This window comes from Sphaerodactylus townsendi, linkage group LG01 (assembly GCF_021028975.2).
Source record: "Sphaerodactylus townsendi isolate TG3544 linkage group LG01, MPM_Stown_v2.3, whole genome shotgun sequence".
Classification (NCBI taxonomy): Eukaryota; Metazoa; Chordata; class Lepidosauria; order Squamata; family Sphaerodactylidae; genus Sphaerodactylus; species Sphaerodactylus townsendi.
Window position 1 is genome coordinate 82092079 of NC_059425.1, and position 24948 is coordinate 82117026.

Here is a 24948-nt window from a genome sequence, read left to right on the forward strand (position 1 = left end):
TGGGGAAAGCAAGAGCATTTCTGGCACAGCATTTCACACCGGAGAGGGACGAGGGTGGGGAATAGGCTGTAGTGGGTAATTGACATTCATTTCTGTCCACCATGTCGAATGGTTTTATTATGGACACAAGGCCAGCAAATTTCTGTCCACCATGAAATCATAATGTCATTGTTATAACCATGTTATTGTGTTTTTGTTTAGAGCAGTGGTGGTGAACCTATGGCACTCCAGATGTTCATGAACTACAATTCCCATCAGCCCCTGCCAGCATGGCCAATTGGGGCTGATGGGACAGGGGCTGATGGGAATTGTAGTCCACGAACATCTGGAGTGCCATAGGTTCGCCACCACGGGTTTAGAGGTACCTCACTGACAGTTGTTTCCTCTCTTTCTAACTGCTGGCAGCACTAAACATCTGTTAGGTGGGAAGAAAGGGACTCTGGAGGCATTCACACCTTACTCAAGGTTCATGGAAGCTGTTTATTCATGAGTATAAGCCACATCTCTAGAATTGGCATTCCATCAGAGAGGGCTTCTATTTCTTTCACATCCAGTGGGCAATTTAAATGTTACCCCAGCTGAGAAGTAAGTGTGTCTTCCATATGGCTTGGGTAACATGTAAAGCAAACTTCTCAGAGTGCACAACCAAAGCAGCACATAATCTCACAGTACTCCTAGATTGGGACACAGGACTTCAGCTCTCACTAAGCTTTTAAATAAACAAATTGTACTCAACAGATGCCTTATCCATCCATTAAAGTGACATAGCTTTGCAGTGATGATTATGTTTACCACAAAACTGGGCTAAAGTTTTGTGATAAATCCCCTAAGCCACACATCCTGGCATCTAATGAAAGCACCTCACAAATTTCCTATGATGTCAGTATTCCCAACTGTGACTCCGCTCCACTAGATTAGCTGAATCTTAGCTTTGAAGAAATAATAAAAGCAGCAACAGAACACTGATATTGATTTGCCTTCTACAGGCGGATTTATGGGTGTTCTACAGGAGCCAGTTTTTAAGTAATGGATCACTCTGAAGAGAGACAGCCTCGGCTAGAATCATCTGAAATGTTATCTTTTAACACAGATAATTTTAGATCACCTTTCCCTAATTTTTATCTCTGAATGTCTTTCATTGGTATCTTTCTTCACAAAGAAACAGTGATGATCTAGTTTCAGGAAAAGCACATATTTGTTGGTGTGATTTAGCTTCTGATATTGTAATAGACTAGAGAGCCTAGTAGCCATTAACACCCAGTGTGGTATAAGAACTAGAATTCAAGTGATGACGCCTGTTTTCAGATTCTCCACTCAGCAATGATGCTTGTTGGGACTTTTCATTGCATTGTGTTTTAATTTTTCTTCCAGCTTCCTGAAGAGATTCAAAGAATTTGGTGCTCAAGAGTGAATGTTGGGGTTGAGTGCTTAAAGTTAAGAGTGTTCTGCATACCCTTTTCATTCAGATAATGTCCAAGGAGAGATTACATGTTTTCAATTGCTTTTACCTCTTTCGTGGCCTTTTTAGGAACAAATGTAGGGATCTGGCAGAGGTGCATACTTTTTATGACAAAGAAGTTGGGGGTGGGGAAAGTCATTACTTACATTGAAATTGAGGAAAAACTCACATTTTGTGCCTCGTTATTACAGGGAGGGTACTGAAGTCACAAACTGTGTACTCCATAATAAATACACTGGCCCTTATAAGTCTGTGATATGTAGTGAGAAAGACTGGCTGAAATATAAAGAACATGTTGCAGATTTGCTACCTGATCTAGCTTTAGATGTAGGCTCATACCTTGATGGTTGTGTCTGCATCGCCAGGTACATTCAGCCACTTCCAGTGAGCCCAGATCAGCATAATGGTTTCAGTGTACATCTATTTCTGAAGGACCTATTGTCATACGCAGATCTCTTCAACTGATTCAGAGCACCTCCTTGGGCTATAATCCTGACCACATTTATTGGAAAGGAAGCTTTTTGATTTTGTATATTTTGAGATTGCTAGCTGATCTGCTTTGACCAGTAGTGGGATGGCTATTTTTTGTTGACTGCACTTTTGTTGGCTGTATGCATTAGCTTATGATACATTTGTTGTGGTTACTGTGACAAGTCTTTTTTCCTACTGAAGAGATACACACAACCTCCTAAGATTTTTGGGATCTAGGTTTGTTTTGAACTATGAACCTTTCCCTCAATTTCCTGGTGTTCTACAGGTACCAAGGGTATAAGCTTTGGGTTCACTGCTGCCGGGTAAGTTTTGTGGTGCACAGAGAGATTATTGAGCTCACTGAGGCTGCATTACTATGTAAACAACTAAGAATGTTTATTTATTTGCACATTGGCTTTAAATGAACAAACCAGCAGCACATGTCTCCTCGTAGAAAAAGTAGAAACCTGGCTAAGGCACAAAAATTTAAACTGGTTATGATTTCAGATAGTAGTTAGGCTTTTCTAAAATGCTCTCAGGCTTAAAAATACATTTTTTGACTAGCTGTTATGTTGTATTCTCTCTCACACACAGGATTCCATTCACACCAGCCTGCCCTTTCCTCAAGGTCCATCCATCACCAGAGACAGGCCTAACAATCGAACACTCTCTTCTCTCCCAGAGGTAGAGTGAAACTGTTCTGCTATGCTACCAGGCAGAGCTACCCTTCACTCTGTCCTGAGCCAGACCTGAGCTGTCACTGCTCTCTCCCAGAGGCAGAATTCCACTGCCTCTTCTCCTGTGTTCCCTCCAACATCCAATCCTCCTACTCAAAGGGGAGTGGATGCTGGAACAGCACTCCTATGGGCTCATCTGAGTGGCTTGTTTTCCCTTCAGGGGCAGGACAGCCTCCTGATGATCACAAAAATTAGGAAATCAGGATCACATTGGAAAGAGTTTCTCATTAGCCTATTTCGCATTTGGCAGCCCCCTGGATTTTTCAGCAGAGCTCAAGTTTTACATTTTGATTAATGCAATGTTACATTGTGTAATTCTCACAACTGAGATAATGAGCACACTGGCTTTTGATGTAACCTTTCCTTCTTGTTTATTGTGGTTTAGTTGCCTTTTATGTTTTGCTTTCCCTGCTTCATGTTTACAAAAACAATGCCCTTCATTTGGGTGCTGTGTGGTTTCCGGGCTGTATGGCCGTGTTCTAGCAGCATTCTCTCCTGACGTTTCGCCTGCATCTGTGGCTGGCATCTTCAGAGGATCTGAATATGCCAGCCACAGATGCAGGCGAAACGTCAGGAGAGAATGCTGCTAGAACACGGCCATACAGCCCGGAAACCACACAGCACCCAAGTGATTCCGGCCGTGAAAGCCTTCGACAATACAATGCCCTTCATATTCTGTATGTTTCCTATAACCTGATGAAAATTCTACTTCATGAAAGCAGTTTATACTAACCAAATGCTTTGTAAACAAGACTTCCCAGATTATTGGAGCTTAGAGCCACTTTTTCCGAGGACATGTTTTAGCAACAACATTCTCTTTCCATTGTACTCTATATCCAAGCGCATAGCAAAATCTACATTTATAAAGCATTATCATAACCATTTATTTCAGAATCTCCAACAACGTAAGATGTTAAAAGTGACAATTCAAAAGTGCAAGGAGTGAAAATTCAAACTCTGCCAATCGCACATTAAAAATATGTTGCATTTTTCTATAGCACTCTACAAAAATGTATGTGGCAAATCTAGCACTCTGGTTTTATGGAGAGGGCAAGATGAGAAGTGGCACAATGCCTCATGCCTGTCAAATGAGGCACAGGTGAGAGTTATGAGACAGGTGGTAATTTTAAAAATGTGGAAATTTGCTCTCATAATTGGAAAATTGGGGTTATCTAAAAAAATTATGGGCATCAGGTTTAGACAAGCCACAAGGGGTTGGTAAATACCGTAGAAATCCGATAAAATTCAGATTTATTTGGGCATAAAATTATCTGTATGCCTGAATAGGATAAATAACATATTCGGATAAACCCGAATATTCGGGTATATCTGAAAAATTCGGGTCCATTTGATTTTTTTTGGTATTTTTGGTGTTTTTTCACGTTTTGGCCTGCAGGGGGCACATTTTAAAGCTAACGGCACCACAATTTCAGGGTATGACCTGGAGACGTGTCCTGTGGTTATTCACCAGATGAAACCTCTGCACATCTGGGCACAAATAATAATAACAGTAATAAAAGTTAGAGAAGACAGGAACTTTATAAAAAGCCCTGTTCCATCTCCATATGACAGTTATCCTTTTCACATCGCAGTTTTCCCCATCACAGTTTTGATATATTGCAGGCCAGCATAAGATATTAAATGATAATTTTTGTGCTGTAGACAACACAAAACAGTTTTAAAACTCAAAAACTCAAAAATATGGTATTGTATAAAAATTCAGACTTCTCTGGTATGAAGAGAGTGCCAAAAATTTTAATCCGGATTTCTGGATCATGGGAGGTTCCACACATCAAACCCCAGCGATGTGGAAGGGATAACTGTATTACTTGTGTATTATAGGCCAGTACAGGACCCACTGCTTCTCACTCAATTGTTGAGAGCACACATTAATGAAGCATCTGCTCCATGTCATCCCTGACAAACAGAAAGCTTCTATACACAAAATGCAGATCAAGGGAATCTCTTTGATACTCGCATTCAACTATCATAGTTAACCATAAATCAAAAGCTATATATTTATATTTTGAAAGTGGAAGCTGTCTTCATATTTCTGAAACTTATTATTTTGAATGTGCTCTGCTTTGCTAAGAATATCATTCTTTCGTGTCAGTTTGGAATGTCATATACACAAGTATTTATTATTTGAATTTTGATATGAAAAAGTCAGCCATATCTCTAGTTCCAGGTGCTCTTTGTATTTTTTTCTAATTAACAAATTATTTTTAAATGACCTTCCAGCAAGATAACCAGTGCCCTTTTCCCATTGAGTAATGTATACATTTGTAGAGAAAATTATAGTTCTTTGTCATTGGTAACAGGCCAGCTATAACTCAGTTCACAAGGGGGTGAAGCAAATTCTGAAGCACCTTTACTGCTGCTGTGCATTATTGGGGCCTTATCTGCCAGGCCTCAGTGAGCATGAATTGCAAAGCTTTGGCCAGGTTTGGGATTATGTGATAATCTGGCTCTTCAATGTAAAGTATAAGCAGAAAGGAATTTTGAAAGATCTGGGTTTTTTAAATTGCCTTCTTAAAAAAATATGATTTTGCTTTTATTACCCAGCTCAGGGCCCATTTGTGTGGAAGAAAGATGGGCTTATACACATTTTAAACAACCGAAGAAATATTTTAACCCCCACCCAACCCCCCATCCAATGAACCTCAAGAGGAATGGTCTCAGGGTCCCTCCTTTTCTTGATTATTTTATTTATTTATTATTTAGATTTTTAGACTGCCCCATCCCCAAGGGGCTCTGGGCGGTGCACAACAGTGTCAATATATATACAAGGTATAACAAGGATCACAATAGTGACCACATTTACTAAAATCCATTAAAATCCATTAAAACAGCGGTCAAAACAATAATAACAGGCGTCCCATAACCCAGTTCATTAAAAACCTCCTCCAAAAGAGGGAACGGCCGGACTCCTCCCTAGGAGTTGTAAAAATAAGGGAGCATTATCTGGCTCCTATCACTAAGATGTGGGGGGGGGAGGGTTCGGGATCACACAACAGTGTCCTTTCCCCTCTACCAGCTAATCAGGTAGGACTCCAGAAAAAGGACATGCTGCTTGCTGTCTCCTCCTGTCCCTGCAGCTTTTTCTCTACCTCTGGACTTGAGAGAAGGCAAAGAGTTGCATTGTATCCTGTATTGTTCCACACAAGTCTCATTCACTCTTCTTTGCTTCTCATATTTTCACACTGACCTCAAACCATGTATCTAATTTAGCCACCAGCTCTCCAAATACATTTCTAATGTTCTTGGGAAAACTGATATACAAGGAAAGTCTAGAATGTGTCTCAGTCAATTAGGACAACCTCCTCACTAACCACACATGCATAATACAACATCTCCAATCCTGAGGCTTGCTCCATCTAATGTGTGCATTCATTACCTAGATATGATATGAACATCTTCAGGGACTCATGCTAATGCTAGGGGGAAGGGGTCCTGGTCTCCTCTGCTGAACTCGACCACAGAACCACACAAATGCCCATTGCATCTGCAGTTTCAGGTCATGGTTTGAAGCAGAGCTGATTTGAGATCAACATATCTGTGTAAATTATTTTGGCATCTCAGTCTCAGATTCTTGAAAAAGAGTTAAGCCAGAGGTCAGGAAGTGATCGCAGAGTTATTAGGGTGGCTCCCACAGAACTCTGCAGGCACACAGTTGACTGCCTAAAGAAGCATCTAGTGATGTCTCCACTAGCACAATACCAGGCACTTCTAACCTTTTAGCAATCATAGGGTGATAACAATGGTGTACGAGAAGCCTCTGTGCCATACCACTTTTGTCCAGTAAGGGTGCTCAGTTCCTCTCTATCATTCAGTAAATGAAGCTAAAAGTCCTAAAACAAAGCATGAAATTCATTTTCCCCTTGTTTTGCATAAGATAATGCAACTGTCTAAACAGTACAGAGTAGGGGAGAAATCTCAATCCATTCATACATGTGAGTTGGTTTAAATATGAAACAAATTCACTAAAAGGCTAGGATTGCCAACTCTGGATCAGGAAATTCCTGAAGATCTGCAGGTGGAGTCAGGAGAGTGCTGGGCTTGCAGAGAGGAGGTACCTCACAAGGGTATAATGCCATAGGGTCTTCCTTCCAAAGCTGCTGTTTCCTGTGTAGTCTGGAGATCAATTGTAATACTGAGGAATCTCCAGGCTGGAGATTGGCAACCCAATAAAAAGCAAATCCCTCCTGCAGAATATTTGTAAAGACTCAAAGTTCTATACACCCTCACAAGGTGCTGGAGCCATCCACACAAGTTTGTGATTTTATAATTACTTTAGTTGTGGGCCACCTTTTCCTAAGAGTGCAAATTAGAATGTTAGCCTCACAGGAACACTGTAAGTAGTATTAGAGCAGTGGTTCTTAACCTTCCTAATGCCGTGACCCTTTAATACAGTTCTTCATGTTGTGGTGACCCCCCAACCCTAACATTTATCCATTTTACAGATGGAGAACACTGATGCAGAGAGTCTTAGGTGACCCCTGTGAAAGGGTCGTTCAACCCCCAAAGGGGTCCCAACCCCCAGGTTGAGAACCACTGGATTAGAGTCTGTTTCCATGAATATGATGGATTCTGCAGCTGCTGTTGTTATGCAGAAGAGAGACTTCTAAAATCGATTGTACATTCTAGCTCCCATCAGTTGGTTCGTTGCGTTACAGAATGTGGAAAGGGCTGGATTGCTTTTGCATCATGTGCAAAAAGCATTCTTAGGAATCTATTCCTGGCTCCTTTTATTGTAGGAATCATTTCCAGGGTGGTTTATTTAAAAATAGCTTCCAAGGTTTCTTTTCAGGACATGCTCTTTTGCTGTATTTTCCCTATGTATTTCACAGCAGGGAGTTGTTTTCCTAATCCCCATCTGCCATTTTTGCAATCCAAAACTGTATTGAAGAAGCCTCATTCTACAGATTTCTGCTGCTAAATATAACATACAGCAAAATCTGACTGAATTCCCTTGCTTACAAATTTTTATTTTAGACTGATATATATTTTTCTTGCTCAGCATGCCCTTCATCAATAGCAGCCATCTGTATATGCAGAAAAGTTGTTTGTGTATTGCGTATTGTGTAAGTAGGTTTCCACTACCTGACCTCTGAAGATCTGACCTGTAATTCCACATCAAATTTTTGAAAAGTTAGAAGAGAGGAGGAGAAACCTGCTAGGTTTAGAAAGGAGAGAGTAAGTTGTTTACTCAGTTCCTGAATTGGTGAAGAGCCCCTTATCTACTAGTTAATTTTCCATCTAAGTTTTCACTGTCTCTAACAGAAGTTCCAAGCTGGATTGCAGTTTCCCACAGTTCTTACAAAATGTACAGATGGCCTAAGGTTCCTTTTTTTGAGTCATATACTTTGTGGAGATGGGGTTATTTGATGATCAGACACATTTGAAAAGTTCCCCAACATTTTTTGTGCCAAAATTGCACTTTGTCAGGACCAGTTCTCTAGCCAAACACTTTCTTGGCAGAATATGGAAAGTACCATGACACCACAGGAACTCACTCCTAGCTGTCATGGCGAGGATGATTGAAGGATTGGAGCACCTTCCTTATGAGGAGAGGCTGCAGCGTTTGGGACTCTTTAGTTTGGAGAGGAGACGTCTGAGGGGGGATATGATTGAAGTCTATAAAATTATGTATGGGGTAGAAAATGTTGACAGAGATAAATTTTTCTCTCTTTCTCACAATACTAGAACCAGGGGGCATTCATTGAAAATGCTGGGGGGAAGAATTAGGACTAATAAAAGGAAACACTTCTTCACGCAACGTGTGATTGGTGTTTGGAATATGCTGCCACAGGAGGTGGTGATGGCCACTAACCTGGATAGCTTTTAAAAGGGCTTGGACAGATTTATGGAGGAGAAGTCAATCTATGGCTACCAATCTTGATCCTCCTTGATCTGAGATTGCAAATGCCTTAGCAGACCAGGTGCTCAGGAGCAGCAGCAGCTGCAGAAGGCCATTGCTTTCACATCCTGCATGTGAGCTCCCAAAGGCACCTGGTGGGCCACTGCGAGTAGCAGAATGCTGGACTAGATGGACTCTGGTCTGATCCAGCAGGCTAGTTCTTATGTTCTTATGGCATGACAGATAATGGGCAATGGCTCCTGGGTCTGCACCATCATTACTTGGGCCCAACAGGGCTATAACAGGAGATCTGGAAACCTGCTTTGTTAGTGAATGGAGCCATGCACCAGCATTGTGTTAGCACACTGATGTCACTTACAGGGGAAACAGGAAATAATGTCAGTTTGCCACTGTGAAATCAGAGCATCAGTCCCCACCCCGCAGGTGTTGCTCAAATATTTGAGCTTTGGCCCATTCCGCACACGCAAAATAATGTGTTTTCAAACCACTTTCACAACTGTTTGCAAGTGGATTTTGCTATTCCGCACAGCTTCAAAGAGCACTGAAAGCAGTTTGAAAGTGCATTATTTTGCATGTGCGGAATGAGCCTTTGTTATTTTGTTAGCCTAAAAAAGAATGTGATTTGATCGTTTTCATTCTTTCTATCTCAGTTGTGGGAGATGGTTGAAGGGACTTGACTCCAGCAGTGCCATAGGAAGGAAAAATGGCATTGGGGCTAAATGGCGGCCGCACCCCATTCTCGCGCACCACCCCAAAACACTCCTCACCTAACTTTTTAAAGCAAAAAAAGCAGTCTGCTTTGGTCCATAGGGGCTGCTGCAGGCTGCTGTGGGCCGTGGAGGTGGCCTGAGGGGAGGGGTGGGGGAGCAATTCTTTGTCCTCCTGAGCGTGCACCCGGGGCATTTGTCCCCATCCCATTGTAGCTCCACCATTGGACTCCAGTGACTGATAAATGTACTGGGATAATGTAACTTCTATTTGTGGGTTCTGTGGGACAGAACTTGAAAGGAGTTGCAAAGAACTATTTTAATTTAAAACAAAATGGTTTACTTCTCTTTACAGATAACACTTTTTAAACATTAACATTTAACATTTTATAGTCCTGTTAAGTTGCCTTTCAAGTCCTTATACTTACAGTCTACTGATAATGCCAAGTCCAATTCTTCTTTGCTGGTGGTTGGCTTTTGAAGACTTCAGAGGCTTGGTGAACGGGATTCAAGATGATGAAAGTCCCCAAAAGAACTCCTATCAACTATATACATAGAAAACCCTGAAACAATAACTTCTAACATTTACAACACAGTAAAAATAAACAACTCCCTTTCCACTAGTTCCCAACAACTTTGCAGTTACCTTAAACAAGGTGTTAAGGACTTATAAAAATAAATCAAGATCCCAGCCTGGTAGCCTTATTTCCTCAAACCTCATGAGTTCTGCAGTCTTTTGCTTCTTTTCAGACTCCACCCCTTTTTGGGTCATCCCATTCTTACATAGGGGTTACAATAGCATTTGTGGTTCAGGGTGGTGCAAGGCTTTTAATTTGCTGTCATTTGCATTTCAACAGAAGGGTCTAATTTGCTGTCATTTGCATTTCAACAGAAGTGTCACCTCTTACATAGGGCTTTCTGCACATGCACAGGGTTAGAGCTGGGGCACAAGAGGTGAACGGCAGGCTTGCAGTTCCCCTAAATGTCCCTGGTGCAGATAGAAGTTATATGAGATAATGCCTCACAGATGCAGATGCTGCTGGGATGTTCTTAATTGGAGGATCTCTTCTTGGAGTGCTTCTTTTGTGCAAACCAGTTCTTCATGCTGATGTATGTCTCAGATGGAGTTTTTGAAAAAAAAATAGTGGTTTTTAGAATGTGAAAACATTGTCCAACAAAACAATCACAGTTTTCAGAAGGGAATGGCCTTTTCTTGATCTCTGTGCCAGCATGTGGGGGTCAGAGGGTATACTGTTTCTTAAGAAGGTTCTATCTTTAAAAAAAAGGAGTGTATGATCTTGTATTCTACATTCTAGCTGAAGATTTTATTTTAACAACAACATGAAAATGTTACTGTACTTTTTTCCACCAAAAGGTGACAGTAGAGTTGTATATTAATCCACCATTTCCTGGACCTTCTTTCTTTTAGAATGCTCCACTTGGGTCCTGGTGCCTTGGGGGCAGAAATAGGTAAGCACTAGGACCCAAGTGGAGCATTCTAGAACAAAGAAGGTGGAGGAAATGGCAAATTAATATATAATTCTACTGTCATCTTTCAGTGGAAAAGAGTATAGCAACAGATATGATCAAATGGTTTTTCCTTGTAGTTAAAAAGAGTAAATATATCCTTCATAAGTTTTATCTTTCTCTGTTACAGTGGAAGCTCTTCATTTGGGAACGTTAATGGCTGCCCATGGATATTTCTTTCCTATCTCAGACCATGTTCTAACGTTGAAGGATGATGGTACTTTTTACAGGTTCCAAGTAAGTATTATTGCATTATTTAATTGAGCTTACATTTGTTAGCAAATATTTTCTTCATTGCAAATGAAGTAGCCCAGTGGCTTTTCATTTCTCAAGTACGTTATGATTGAGAGATGCATCAATTTATCTGTGTATAGAAGTAAAAAAGATGGATAAATTTCCATGCACATCTTCCATAGTGATGCTTGGCAGCCTTGCTCAGCACAGGTGGTCCAGTTATGATCAACCTGAAATGAGACAGGTGGGCTTTTAATTCTAGATCATGAGCAAGTTGTGCTGGGCTGGGCATTGCTCAAACCTGGTCAAAGGTCAGTGATGCAGGGGGAGTTTAAGGGATGTAACTGATCTTTTTGGGACCTCCCCTTTCACGGAGGAGGTCTTGCACTGTTGTGTTCATGGCTATTGAAAGAGCTGGACGCAACCATAACAGAATAAAAAGTCAGAATATCATTTGAGTGGAAGTTTATCAGAAAATTAATAATAAGCCAATATGTTTTGAACTGCACAGAGTTCTTCATCTTGAGATAGATGAATTTTAAAAAAAATAGTCTTAAACAGAGCAGTATCATGGAAAGTTGACTTTATTATTAATTATCTTCAATTTGTTTGTCTACTTATTTGGGAATTTTTATCTTGCCATCAAAAGATTCCCAGAGCAGCTTACAAATAAAAAAGTGTTAATTAGCATACTAGCTGCTGTGGTTTTTCTGGGCTGTGTGGCTGTGGTCTGGTGGTCTTTGCTCACACCTGTGAGGTGGATAAAGCAGATAGCCCACCACACAATCACTCCACACTGTGCCATGGAGAGAAACACAACTTGCTGTGACATGCTTCTGAAGATGCCAGCCACAGAAGTGGGCTAAACATTAGGAGCAAAACTACCAGACCACAGCTACACAGCCTGAAAATCCCATAGTAGTCAGTTGACTCTGACCAAAACTAACAAAATGAATTTCAAAAGGGAGAAATGTAAAGTACTACATTTAGGCAAAAAAAAAATTAAATGCACAAAAATAAGATGGGTGACACCTGGCTTAACTACAGTACGTGTGAAAGGGATTTGGGAGTCTTAGTTGACCACAAGAGTCAACAGTGTGATGTGGCAGCTAAGAAAGCCAATGTGATTCTGGGCTGCGTCAACAGGAGATTAGTGTCTAGAATCAAGGGAAGTAATAGTACCATTCTATTCTGCATTGGTCAGACCTGGAATACTGTGTCCTGTTCTGGGCACTGCAAATCAAGAAGGATATTGACAAGCTGGAATGAGTCCAGAGGAGAGCAACCAAAATGGTAAAAGGTCTGCAATCCATTCCCTATCAAGAGGGACTTAGGTTCCTTTCACATATACAGAATAATGCACTTTCAATCCACTTGCAGTGCACTTTGCAGCTGAATATTACTGTGCAGAATAGCAAGATCCACTTGCAAACAATTGTGAAAGTGGATTGAAGGTATATTATTCTGCATGTGTGGAAGGGACCTTAGGGAGCTGGGTATGTTGGGTGGGGGTTGAACTGGATGGCTCTTGTAGACTCTGAGGGAGGTTATTCCACATTTGGAAAACCACCAAGGGTTGCCAGCCTGTTGTATTGCAGTGAAGTAGCAGAGTACAGAATAGGGCAGAGATGCAAGTGAGTTGTTTTGTAGAACTTTAGTGGAAAACGAATGAATTTACTCAGAATATATTAACAGTAAACTCGATTGATGCAAGTGCTCAGTCTGGGTGTCTGTACAGTTTATCTGCCTCTCTTTTGCTGGAACAAGAAACAGAGAGATCTTTCCAGAAGCTCATATGATTCTAGTCATGTGACTTCAACAGTTAACTCTTGCTTGACCGAATAAAGGAGTCACTTGTAAAATCCTAACACTGCCTCTATATGGGGGCTAGACATCTCCAGAAATTTCCCAGCCCACAACTGGTAACCCTAGTGCCACCACCAAGAAAGCCATGCATCTCAGAATAGCCTACCTCACCTCTAAGAAAGGCTGGAAATATTTCAGGGCCTCTGATATTAGCTGGTGGGAATTTTAATAGTGGCTTTATTTCTTCCATACTACAGTGAGAGCGCTGGCTGGTCTTTTTCTTCTTCCTCATTGTTTTGTGCAAGCTTTTGTCAGGCCCACAGATTGTAATTAGCTCAAGGCTACCCTCTGAATCCACAGCAGGTGTGAGCACTCAGCTCTGTATGTAGTTGAGGACAATTACTGCAGTGTACAGAAGGGAGTGCCTTTAAGATGGAAGCTGTTTTCAGACTTGTGTTCATTTTCTTCTGCCATTTAGAAGTGGTGAATATTGTTTGCAAAAACAATGACAATTTCCTGTCTATTGTGTATCTAATTCCCTTTTCTGTAAACATTTGGGTGTACATGATTAAATTAACCATCCACAGGTATTTTATTTATTTTGATATGCAGTATGATATTGAAATGCATTCAGCTGGTAGTGCTAGCATCTCTCCCAAACAGTTAATTTTATGTAGCAAAGCAGTTGTAATGGTGCAATGTATTGCCTAAAACACATTCCAGTTGTAAAGGTTTTGTTTTGTTTTGTAGACACCTTATTTTTGGCCGTCCAATTGCTGGGAGCCGGAAAACACAGATTATGGTCAGTGTGGATCTCTCTTCTCTTTCACTCCGGAGTCTTGCATTATATGGATGACAATCTCATAACCATCTTTTTCATTTAAAACCAGCACTCCTAAACTCTTCCCAGCCTTACTTTCCAAACCCAGGGCAAGAACTGCTAATGCTGAGCTCAAGATTGGCTTTGGTTTACAAAGTTTACTAAGGCAGAGGTCAAATCTGCACATGAACTGGGAATACAAAAATAGCATTCTTTTTACCGAATCCTTTGTTAATGCCTACAATGATACATTTGCAGTGACTCAGAAGAGAATCTGAAGCTAGCAATTCTGCGGTCTTTGCTAGGTTGGAAAAACAGCTAACAGCTGGCTAAAGAATGGTCAAGCTGAGAAGTTGTTCTGAGCAGATACAAGAGATGTGTGTCAATGAGTTCTGTGAATGTAAACCATAGTAGTCAAAGCCATAAATGGCCATATATGTGACTATCCTATTGACTTACATAAGACATTCATGATTATTTATAGGGATCTTTACTTTAAACTCTACCAACAAACCATAAAGGTCTATCACGTGAAAATCTCATAGCATTCTTATCAAAGATGACAATTAATTGTCAATTAGTTTCCTCCTAGAGCCCCAATTTTTCAAAATGAGTCCATTGGGTTAATTTTGTCTTGCTATTTCTACCATATTTTATGCATTCCAGGGCTCAACAGAACTTTAAAGGGATCAGACTGAGCATTAAATATGAAATATTTTTAGCATATTTTAAAAGCTGGCAGTTGACTGGTTCAGCTAAATGTAAATGCAGCTAAATGTAAATTCAGCAATCATTTTTAGAGCAGTCTGAAAATTTATGGTGCCATTCCTATTTGATGTTTCTTCTTCACTTCTCTGGAGTATACAGCTGAGGTAAAAGGGACAAAGATGAATAGGGCGACACAGATACACATTGAATGACAGGAAATTCTCAAAGGCCCACTCCACACAGGCCAATAACACTGGTGCCCGGTAAAAACAGCAGTTGGGGAAGAACTTCTCATGGCTGCTGCCTCTGAAACAAGACAGCACTGTCCTTTTCCCCTTCAACTTCTGTTTTTGAAACTTGCTAAACTAATGAGTTTTTAAAAAACACCATCTTGCATGCACCAGGTGGGAGACGCCGTTTTTCAGTGCATCCTTTTAAAAAAAAAACTTAGGCTCATTCCGCACATGTAGAATAATGCACTTTCAAACTGCTTTCAGTGCTCTTTGAAGCTGTGCGGAATGGCAAAATCCACTTGCAAACAGTTGTGAAAGTGGTTTGAAAATGCATTATTTTGCGTGTGCGGAAGGGGCCTTAGCTTCTCTTACCTCCGCAGGGATGAGGGGTCATGCCTCCTGCCCTCCAACCCCCAAGGTGTGGCCATAGCCATGGGGGCCTTGTCCCTGCACTGCTGCGCAGGGAAGAGAAGGTACATTTTTTAAAAAAAGGATGTGCCTCCATGTGGAGGTGCCTCCATGAGCCACGTGCAAACAGCTCCAGGGCTGCACCAGGGTCATTTATCCTGGTGTGCAGCCTCTTCACTAGCCTGTGAGGAGTGGGCCAAAGTTAGAAGAGAACGTGAACAGATATTTTTTAAAAAACAGTCTGGCATTGAAATGCTCAGGAAAAGCATGACAATTCTGATTGGCAAACATACTTCTATACATGGAAAAATTGCTCTTGCAGGTCATTGTGCCTTTGAATGCTCTTTGGGTCTGATCCAACACAAATTTCTGCTTGCATTAGAGCTATTGCACAAATGGAAACTCAGGAGAGAGACTTGGACTAAATTAAAGCCTCACTTGTATTTCCTGCAACTATAATATATAAGGAGGAATACACTAGGTGTTATATGAGATCTTGTGCAAGTTCACCTTTATTTCTGCATGCACATCATTGGGTCCATGGTTGTCTCTAACCTGAAGTCCACTCCAGGCTGTTGTGAATTTCTGAAGTGAGAAGTTTCAGGGCTCAACAGTATGCACATATTATGCCCTTCATCAGGATCCTAATGTGTGCAATTTGATCGTAGCTCTGTACACATTCAAGAATGCAGTTCGGGGATTGAAAGGCAAATTGTGGCGTTAAAGCCTCTTAAACCGTGACTTAAATTTAGCCTTGACCAAAACATACCCAGCTTCGGTATCAAACTATGCATTTTCCTCACCCTATGATCAATTGTACTGTGTTAATGTCGTATGCAAAACAGCTCCAGATACTATTTGAGAATACAAGTGGGTCTGCAGTAATTAGTAAATCAATACCCAAAAGTATTAGAGTGGCTTCAACTGCTAAAAGAAAAATTATTGCTAAATGTTACAAGAAATCTAAATGGCAATATTCTTCTAGAATATTGGCAGCTTGCAAAAAATTAGGCATGTGTAATATCTTACAAATTAAAGTCCTGAACCTTGAATAATTCTATAGTAATCATATAAGGACTCTAGAAGGAGATTATTTTCTTTCCAATGACTCATGTTTTTAAAAGACTGAAGTGTTTCTGTAAGTCCCATAGTCTGATAGTCTGCAGGTAGGCAAAACTAACAGGGTCATCACTGTGATGGAATATTATCAGATCAAAGACTGGGGATGGGAGGAGTCAAGATAACCTGCTGTGTGAAATGTGGTTAGAGAACAAAGCTAGAGAGAGAGAGAGAGAGAGAGAGAGAGAGAGAGAGAGAGAATGATGATGAAGCAAGTAAATATTTGTCATCTAACAGAAGCCCAAGAATTCATATGCTTTTTACTTTCTGTCTTTTATCATTGTAATGCCCAACTACCATTATAGCTTATCTGTAGATCTGTAGATCAAGGTCATGAATCTTTGTTACTAGCCCTGTGCTCTGGAACAGTTGATCAGCAGAAGTATTTGTTGATCTTTGTTTTTCAAGGAACTTGGTAAACAGTGTAGCAAAGGAGAGCATTGGAAGTCTAGAGCAAGGAAATGGGGGACTATCTGCTATTGTTATTAGTTTGTGTATGTCTTCATAGTATTTACAGCTCTAGAATTCATTCCTGTGGTACACATACTAAACAGCATGGAGTAATTTTCAGGAAATTAATATCAGATTCCAGGTTTCTAAAATCCAAACCCTATTGCTTTGTATATTAGATGTCCCATCCTGTCGATTGTATTTGATTTACACTGTGCACTCTGCCTTGAGTGTCAGTGAGAAAGGCAGACTATAAAAGACTTAAATAAATAGCCATTTTAGAACATTCAACAGATCTTTTATAGTACTGAATATCAGTGCTGTGTTCCTATGTGCACCTTTGTAGAATTCAGGTTTCAAAGTGAGCCTGAGGACTCATTGTCTGGAAACAGTCCATTCAAGTGATCTTGGCCAGGGAAGACCCCATTCCTGGGAAATGGGAAATCAGTCCAGGCATTCATTTATGCTTCTTCAGATACAGTAGGCCTAGCAATCCCTTGCCTATCTCATATCAACTCAGAGCTGACAGACAGCGTTCAGTGATTCATCATTACTTGGTGACCTATGACTCAACTTGCAACTAAATATTGGAATCGCCTTTATTGAAAAAATGTTTTTAAAAGTTCTGCTTACAGTAAATGATTGGAAAGGTCTGCTTATGGTATATGATTGGAAGTGACTATTTCCATGTGCAAATTGACATCACTGAAGTTTGCCCTTGCTAAGTGAAGATTACAGATTTTTCTGGTCATTCGTAGTTGATGAGAACCTCAAATAAACCTTCAACAGATGTGAGTTTGCCCTACTATGAACATTTTTAAGGGCCTAATGATACGGACCGAGGGAAGGTAGTGTAGTGTAGTCTAATCTTGTCTAATTCTAGAAGCTCCCTTGTAAAGGAGACCATCAAGAAAGACTTTGCAGAAGAAGGCAATGGCAAACTAACTCTATTTAATCACTTGCCAAGAAAGTTCCTTGCTGGGGTTGCCATACGTCAGCTGCAACTTGACAGCACTTTATGCACGAACAATGATATGGACCTAAAAATTAGTACTTATTTTCTTCTCCTTTCCCTGTAAATATGGCCTAACTCTTATCAGAACTGACTCAGCTTCCCAGCTATATATAGAAAGCTGTGGGTTTCCTATTAAGTTAAATTCCTATGTTAAATGCAATTAATCCACTCATAGTATGGAACCTCATAATTATCTGGTCTGACCAAAAATAAAAGCAAAACCAAACAAAAAACAAAAACAAGGGCTTTCAGTCAGTTCGAAGGTACAATTAAGTTGCTGGCATTGAAAAAAACTCCCTCCCCTCAAAATGTCTAAATAGAAACTTGAAAAGGGACTTCTTTGTCAGCATGTGTTTATAATCTGTTGCCAGGAACAAAAATCCAGAAGTTCTTCTTATGTATGGGGTGCTGTGTGGTTTCCGGAAATCACACTGCACCCCAGTGATTCTGGCCGTGAAAGCCTTTGACAATACTTATGTATGTTTCTTGATAGGAATTCTAATCAGTGCAATGCATAACCCACTGCCATGCAAGCCTATTTTCTCTCAACAACACTTACCCCAGTCTAAATTGAGTTTCAGCCATTCGCCTGGAGTCTTAGGCATGTAAAGCCAGGGGGACATTGTGGGTTAGAGTGATAAGCTAGAACCGAGGTGCTTCAGGTTCAAATCCTTTCTTTGCCATGAAACGCATTGAGTGGCTTTGAACCAATCATTTTATTTCACTCTAATCTAACTCACTGGGTTGTGAAATAAGAAGAGAAAAAGAAGTGTTTGGATTTATACCCTTCTTTCTCTCCTGTAAGGAGTCCCAAGGCAGCTTATAAACTCCTTTTCCCTTCCTCTCCCCTTGTGAGATTGGTGGGGCTGAGAGAGTTCTGATAGAACTTTGACTAGCCCAAGATCGCCCAGCAGGCTTCATGTGTAGGAGCAGGGAATCAAATCCATTTCACTAGACAAGAGTCTGTTGCTCACATGGACAAGTGGGGAATCAAATCCAGTTCTCCAGAGCCTACCTGCTCTTAACTTCTACACCACTCTGGCTAAAAGCAAAGGAAGGAAAGCAATAAGCAAAGGAAGCAAGGATAGCATACACTGCCTTGAGCTCTTTGAAGCAAAGCTTGGATCAAAATGCAATAGATGGTGCATGCCAGCCAAAACAGCCTGCAATTCATGATAAAAATGAATAGATCCCCCTTTATGTGAAGGTTGGTGGTAGATAATGCTGTATGCAGCTAAGGTAGCCTGGTGCAGTTGTGGGGTCAGTCACAATTCCCAAAGTATATTTCCATGATGGTGATGCTCACTGTCCATTGATGCCCCTGTCATCCTTGCATAGCATGCATGGAGTTCTATAGCTTTATCTTTTGTTCAGTTTGATTGAGAATGTATAAACTGGCATTGTACTGCAGGTGCTGCTACCCAAAATGCTCTGGTCTACCCCCTTTTTGATGAGAGAATTAGTGAGGCACAGACTTTACTTAGCGAGAAAGGGCAACCAAGATCTTTTTCTCCTTAGAAATCTGCAGGAGCCAGAGAAGTAAAGCCTAACAGTTTTATCTGGAAAAAGTAAAAATAGTAAATGTACAAGCACACAAATGATAAATGCAAACACACAGAGAATTCACACAGTCCTAGTATTAAGAAAGAGGTGAAGGGGAAGGTCTGGAATAGTTTGGAGTTTGAGGGAATAAGGCAATAATTACCTGATCCTGAAGAAGGGATCCAGAGAAGCCTGCATTGAGCTCTGACAGAGATGGGTGACAGCAGATGGCCTGCAGTGCAACTGATCCCAGAGTTAATCTAGAAGGCACTGGGCACTAACTTCAAGGCGGGCAGCTAATTTATAGGAAAATTTAGCCTTCTAGCAATGTTAATAAGAGGTAGACACTTAGGCTCAACAACCCAAGCCTGGGGAGTGTTCAGAGATTATTAGGTTTAGGGCGTTTATTAGGTTTATAAAAGCTGGTCTTTTCTAGAAGTTAGTCAGGAAATGTAGAGATTAGATTAGTGTGTTGAAAGAATAACTGAAAGGAAGTTTGATTATGCTAGGTCGTTGATTATCTACGTGTCCTTTGTTACTGGGAACAGGTGTGTGGCAGTTGAAATGAGAACTGGTCTTTCCCTGGCTCAAGGCTTTGTTTTTCTTGATTGCTTTTGAAAAGGTTGGCTACTTTGCAAATCAGTATTAATGGAAAACTTGTCCAGGCAGTGAAGTTGATCTTTTCTTCCTTTTCCTCCTTCTTCAGTCTACTGATATTCCTGAAATGGGGCTCCAGGAGGATGCAAGACCCTCAGGAGTAGTTGAGAGGTGAAGTTGGAGTCTTCAAGGAGAAGTTGCAAAAACATTACCTCTCCTTCCACCAGTAGAAAATGAATTTTGGATCTAAATGGCTTGTCACTTCCATTTTGCAAAATGAAAATATAAATAATGCACAGCAATATTTGCAGTTCTGGTGTATGCATACTGCCTCTGATTTTTTTTAGACCAAGTTGACAAGATTTTCACCTTTCCCTTATCACTGCTTCCAGTCCTTCTACAGTGTTTTTCTGGATAAAAATGAGGTGAAAACAGATCATTTCATGTTTGTCTTTTCCCCCAAAAAGGCAGCAGAAAAATGGCACAGAAGCTCTTATAGGAGAACAAGAGTGGGTTAAGTTAGCAGTATCAGCTAAGCTGGAAGCACTAGTAAAAAGGCAGTGTCATTTCTTTCCCTGAACCAACAGCAGCTGCAGTTGTAAAATACAAACTTTAAGGGGAAAGAGTTGGCCAACTGAACTTCTCCCAGCTGTGCAAGTGCGGAGGCTGAGATTCTAGTTAAAATGGAAAGATGAGCAAAATTTCCTCAGCAGAGCTATGCCTTTAAAGAACGACTACAAATGGAGCCTTTTGCACTGAATCAGACTAGTGCTTGCAAAGTATTAACATACTTTTTTGTTGATGTAATAGATAGATAGGTAGATCAGAGGTGTACCAGAGCTAAATGGCACCTGGGGCATGACCTGCTCCCCCGCCCCGCCCCCCCCGCCTGGTTCCCTGCGTTCCCTACACTCACCTGCGGCCTACTTATGGCAGCTGGGTGGGCGGGGCTCAGTGGTAGGTGGCTCAGACGGGTGGCTGGGGCAGGTGCTGCAACGGCAGGCTGACTCGAGCCCTCCAGGGGCCTGCCTGGTGCTGCAGGGCCCGCCTGGGCTGCCTGCTGCTGACCCCGCACTCTCAGCCTCCCTGCAGGCCAGCTGCCTTCCCCAGAGCCTGGGGAGATCAGAAGCTGGCCTGCAGGGAGGTCAGGCTCAGCGGCGGGCGGCTCAGGCGGGTGCCACTTTGGCAGGCCAGCTCCTGCCCTCCAGAGGCTGGCATGCTGCTGCAGCGCCCACCTGGGCCACCCACCACTGAGCTCTGCCCCCCAGCCTCCCTGCAGGTAGATAATGTGTAATAAATAAAAATCTTGTCTTCAGGAAACACATTAAGGAAAATATACTGTGATTAATAGATGGTACATAGTAACAAGAGAAAAGCTTTGTAATTAGTGTTTATTTCAGACACAATGGTACATCTCAGCAGGCTTCTCTAAAATTGTTTGTGTAACAGAATAAACATTCAGCTCTGATTTTAAAGCAATGTTACTTAGCCATTCACTGCAGGCATTAATGCTCTTTGCTTCAGTAGGACCAGAACAAATTGTCAGAAATTGTACATTTATTCACTTGATTTTTTTCTGTTTCTTCTCTTCCAGTTTTGTGTGTGTTTTTTCATTTCATTTAAAACATTATACATGACAAGAATGAGGAAAATATTGTTGCTAAAAGTTTGCAAGAAAATCTCCCAAGAATAAAGTTTGAATTTCATGTTGAGAATTACACTCTGATATTGGGGATGGGTATTAAGTGCTATCAAGCTGCTTCTGGCTCAGGGTGACATTATGAATTAGTGTCCTACCATTAACACCCTACCATTAACACCCTATCAGTGTCCTACCATTAACACCCTTTCTGAGATCTTGCAAACTGCAGGCCATGGCTTCTTTCATACCATCAATCCATTTTATGTTGAATCTTGTTTTCCTTCTGATTTCAATTTTTCCTAGCGTTATTTTCTTATCCAGTGACTCTTGTCTTCTCATGAAGTGACCAAAGTATGAAAGTCTCCATTTAGTCATTTTAACTTCTAGGGGTTGTTACCTGAAATAGTAGGGTCTGCTCCCTTTTGGGATGGGGGAATTAGCATGAGACAGACTTTGCTTAGCAAGAGGGGATAACCAAGTCAGTCTACCTGTTCACTACCTGTTCACCACTATAAATCCATAGGAGATAAAAAATAAAGTTTAACAAATTTATTTGAAAACAAAAATAATAAACTTACAAGCAAGCAACTAAGGGCCTTTCCCCACTTCCCTTAAGCCCCGCGCTACTCGAGGAGAGTAGCGCGGGGTCCCTCCGCACTCCCCACTGAGAGGGGTGGCGACAGCGCAGCCGCCCTGAAGCTGCTGCTGTCGCGCCCCTCAGCGCGCAGCATCCCAGGCGCTCTTCTCCGCCTTTTGATGGCCCCGTGCAGAGTGTGGGGTCGTGGGGACGGCCAGGCGCGCGCCTGGGATGCTGCACGCTGAGAGCAGCGCGCGGCATAGAGGGGAAGGATGAAAGTGGGGAAAGGCCTATTATCCTAGGACTTAGGAAGAGAGGAAAGATAGGGTTTAGAATAGATTTTAGGTGATCACATGGGTAATAATTACCTGTGCAGAACAGCAATGGTCTGAGAAGCAGAGTTCAATGCTAGTGTTGAGCTCCAAAGAGATGGGGTGAAAGCAGCACTGAGAACAGTATAACCAGACCAGAATGTAGTCCAGAAAATCCTGCAAGATGAGCAGTCTAATTATAGAGAAAATCTGGCCCTCTAGTTATGTTAAGAAACCTAATCTTCTCAAACAAAGGTGGCTCTTTTCCTCTGGAGGAGAAAAATGGAGTATACATTTGGCTTGATGGCTCAAGCCTGGGGAGCATCCAGAAATTAGGTTTTAGGTGGAGTTGATGAAATCACATAGCTGGGGCAATTCAAATTCAAATGAAGGTGGTCTTTCCCAGAGATTAGTCAAGAAAAGGAAGATAGGATTGGTGCGCTGAAGAATAGACCTTGATTGCATTAGTTAGCATATCCTTTGTAAACTGCAGTCTCAAGGTGGGGACTGGTTTTCCCAGGCTTAGGCTTTGTCTTTCCTGATTCCTTTAGGAAATGTGTAGCTTGCTGTTATGCATTTTATTGATTGACAGGGAGACTTGCCCAGGCAGGTCTTTTCCATATTAGCACCACTGAGGCGATACAAGGGATGGCTTCCATTTTGGACCTGTACTGCTAGGGCACCTTTCAGGGGTGAGAGGACACTGCTTCCTGAAAACAGCTCCCCATCCCACTTTGGGTCTGGCTAGTAACAGGATAGTTGAGACTTGATTTGATGTAGATCCACAGATTTGTCTTTTTGGAGGTTAAACTTGCCTCCCAACACCACATTTCAAAAGAATCTAATTCTTATCAGTTTTCTTCATTGTCCAATTGTTGCCACAGAAGGCAGCAGGCAGGCTTATCCAACTCCCGACAGTAACGACCAGGAATATCGAGAGGCAAGAGGCTTGAGAATTGTTCAAAAATTTATTGAATCTGACAGCATTTCCTGTAGCAACAGTAGGGGAACAACGAACTGGCGAAAAGCAGGGGTTTTTATAGGAAAAAGTATGGGAAGGAGTGTCTCCAGAAACAATCCAAACATTGAAACATTAATACAGCCATTAGCAGAACATTAGTTCCGTTGATGGCAGTATTTAAGATTGCAACATCTGTTTCATCAGGCAGTACCTAGACATCCTCGTTCTTAATGGCTTTTGCTGAAACAACAAAAAGGTGCCCTTTAAATTACTCAGTAGTAGTTTAGAAATACAGATGTTTTCTTTAGCAACAATACTTGGAGGCTCGAAGCACTTGATTACAGGAGACAGTGGGTGAATTATAGCAACATTTGTGTGTGTGTGGGGGGGGGAGACAGAACAACTTATCATCATTCAGAGAGACAAAAATTCTGCTTTAGTTTGGCAAACGTTCTACAACATTCTATCTTCATAAAGGTTAACAGGCAAGTAATACCATAGGCTTCAATAATATAATTCGCTTTTAGGTACAAAATATAACTATACAAAAATAGAAATATAATGTAGTAAAGTCAGGTACATTGGGATCTTTAGCATAAGCATAAGCATTTTATTGTCATTGTGCACGCACAGCGAAATTTATAGCAGCATTCCTCGATGCACACAATTTCAGACTCATACATCATCCTCACTTTCCCCTTCCTCCACCCGTCCCTACACAGCCCCAAACACATCAACATGAAGCCGCAGAGTTTAGCATAGCCACAGCTCTAGAGTAGAAGCTGTCTCTAAGCCTCTTTGTCCTAGTTTTGATAGACCTGTATCGTCTGCCGGATGGTAACAGTTCAAAAAGAGAGTGTGCTGGATGAGACGGGTCTCTCAGAATATTTTGGGCTTTTTTTAGGCTTTGGGAATTATAGAGTTCTTCCAAGGAGGGGAGAGGGCAGCCGATAATCCTCTGAGCAGTAGTGATCACCCTTTGAAGCGCCTTCCTATCTGCCACAGTGCAACTGGAGAACCATTCACAGATAGGGGTGAAAGCATAGATTTTTTTAACAAAAGAAATCATTCTCCTTAAGCCCCTCCCCCCCCTTGGGGCAGATTACATGATTTCCTGATATATTCCTTCAAGGAAGGGCTATCTATTCTGCAAGTCAAAAGGACCCTTTTATTCTTCCATGGCCCTTGGTTACCACATCCTATGTATGTGACAGCTTGCTTGTCAGTACATTGGTGAGGTAAAGGGCTTGGGCTGAATATGGCTTCGTGAGGGATTCTGGGATACAACTTTGGCTAAGTTAAAATGATACTGGCTGAAAAAAATTTTAGAACAAAAATGCGTATGAGGTTACACAATTTTCACACCCATTGTAAGTAATAGAGAATGCTATGGCATGAATTAATTTTACCACAACCTTTTGACCCACCACCTGGCTGTTTCCAGGTATGAGGCACTGTCCTTCAGTAGATTGCCTCGTTTCTCCAGGACTGGATTCAACAAGTGTGGCATGGGGATTAGGCCTCCCAGAGGTGCCTGCTTTATTGCAGTGTGCTTCAGGGGGCCTTGTTATCTCTGCTGTTGTTTAACATCTATAGGCGACCTCTTTCTCAGTTGGTGCAGAGTTTTGGGCTGATCTGTCATCAATATGCTGATGACACTCAGCTCATTCTGTTAATGGGGGGGGTGGCCGCTCCCCCTGGGCTGTACAGCAGTGTTTGGAGGCGGTTTCTGGTTGGTTGAAG

At 41.5% G+C, this 24948-nt stretch overlaps 1 protein-coding gene across 13 annotated transcripts in view; it reads left to right on the top strand.

The window, feature by feature from the left end:
• Window positions 1-24948, top strand: part of RGS7 (regulator of G protein signaling 7) — a 228464-nt gene that overhangs the window by 163065 nt on the left and 40451 nt on the right. For all 13 annotated transcript variants that reach the window (XM_048485428.1, XM_048485436.1, XM_048485443.1 and 10 more), the window contains 2 exons: window positions 10913-11019; window positions 13573-13624. In XM_048485428.1, coding sequence (XP_048341385.1) covers window positions 10913-11019; window positions 13573-13624 — 159 coding nt within the window. The remainder of the gene's footprint in view (window positions 1-10912; window positions 11020-13572; window positions 13625-24948) is intronic.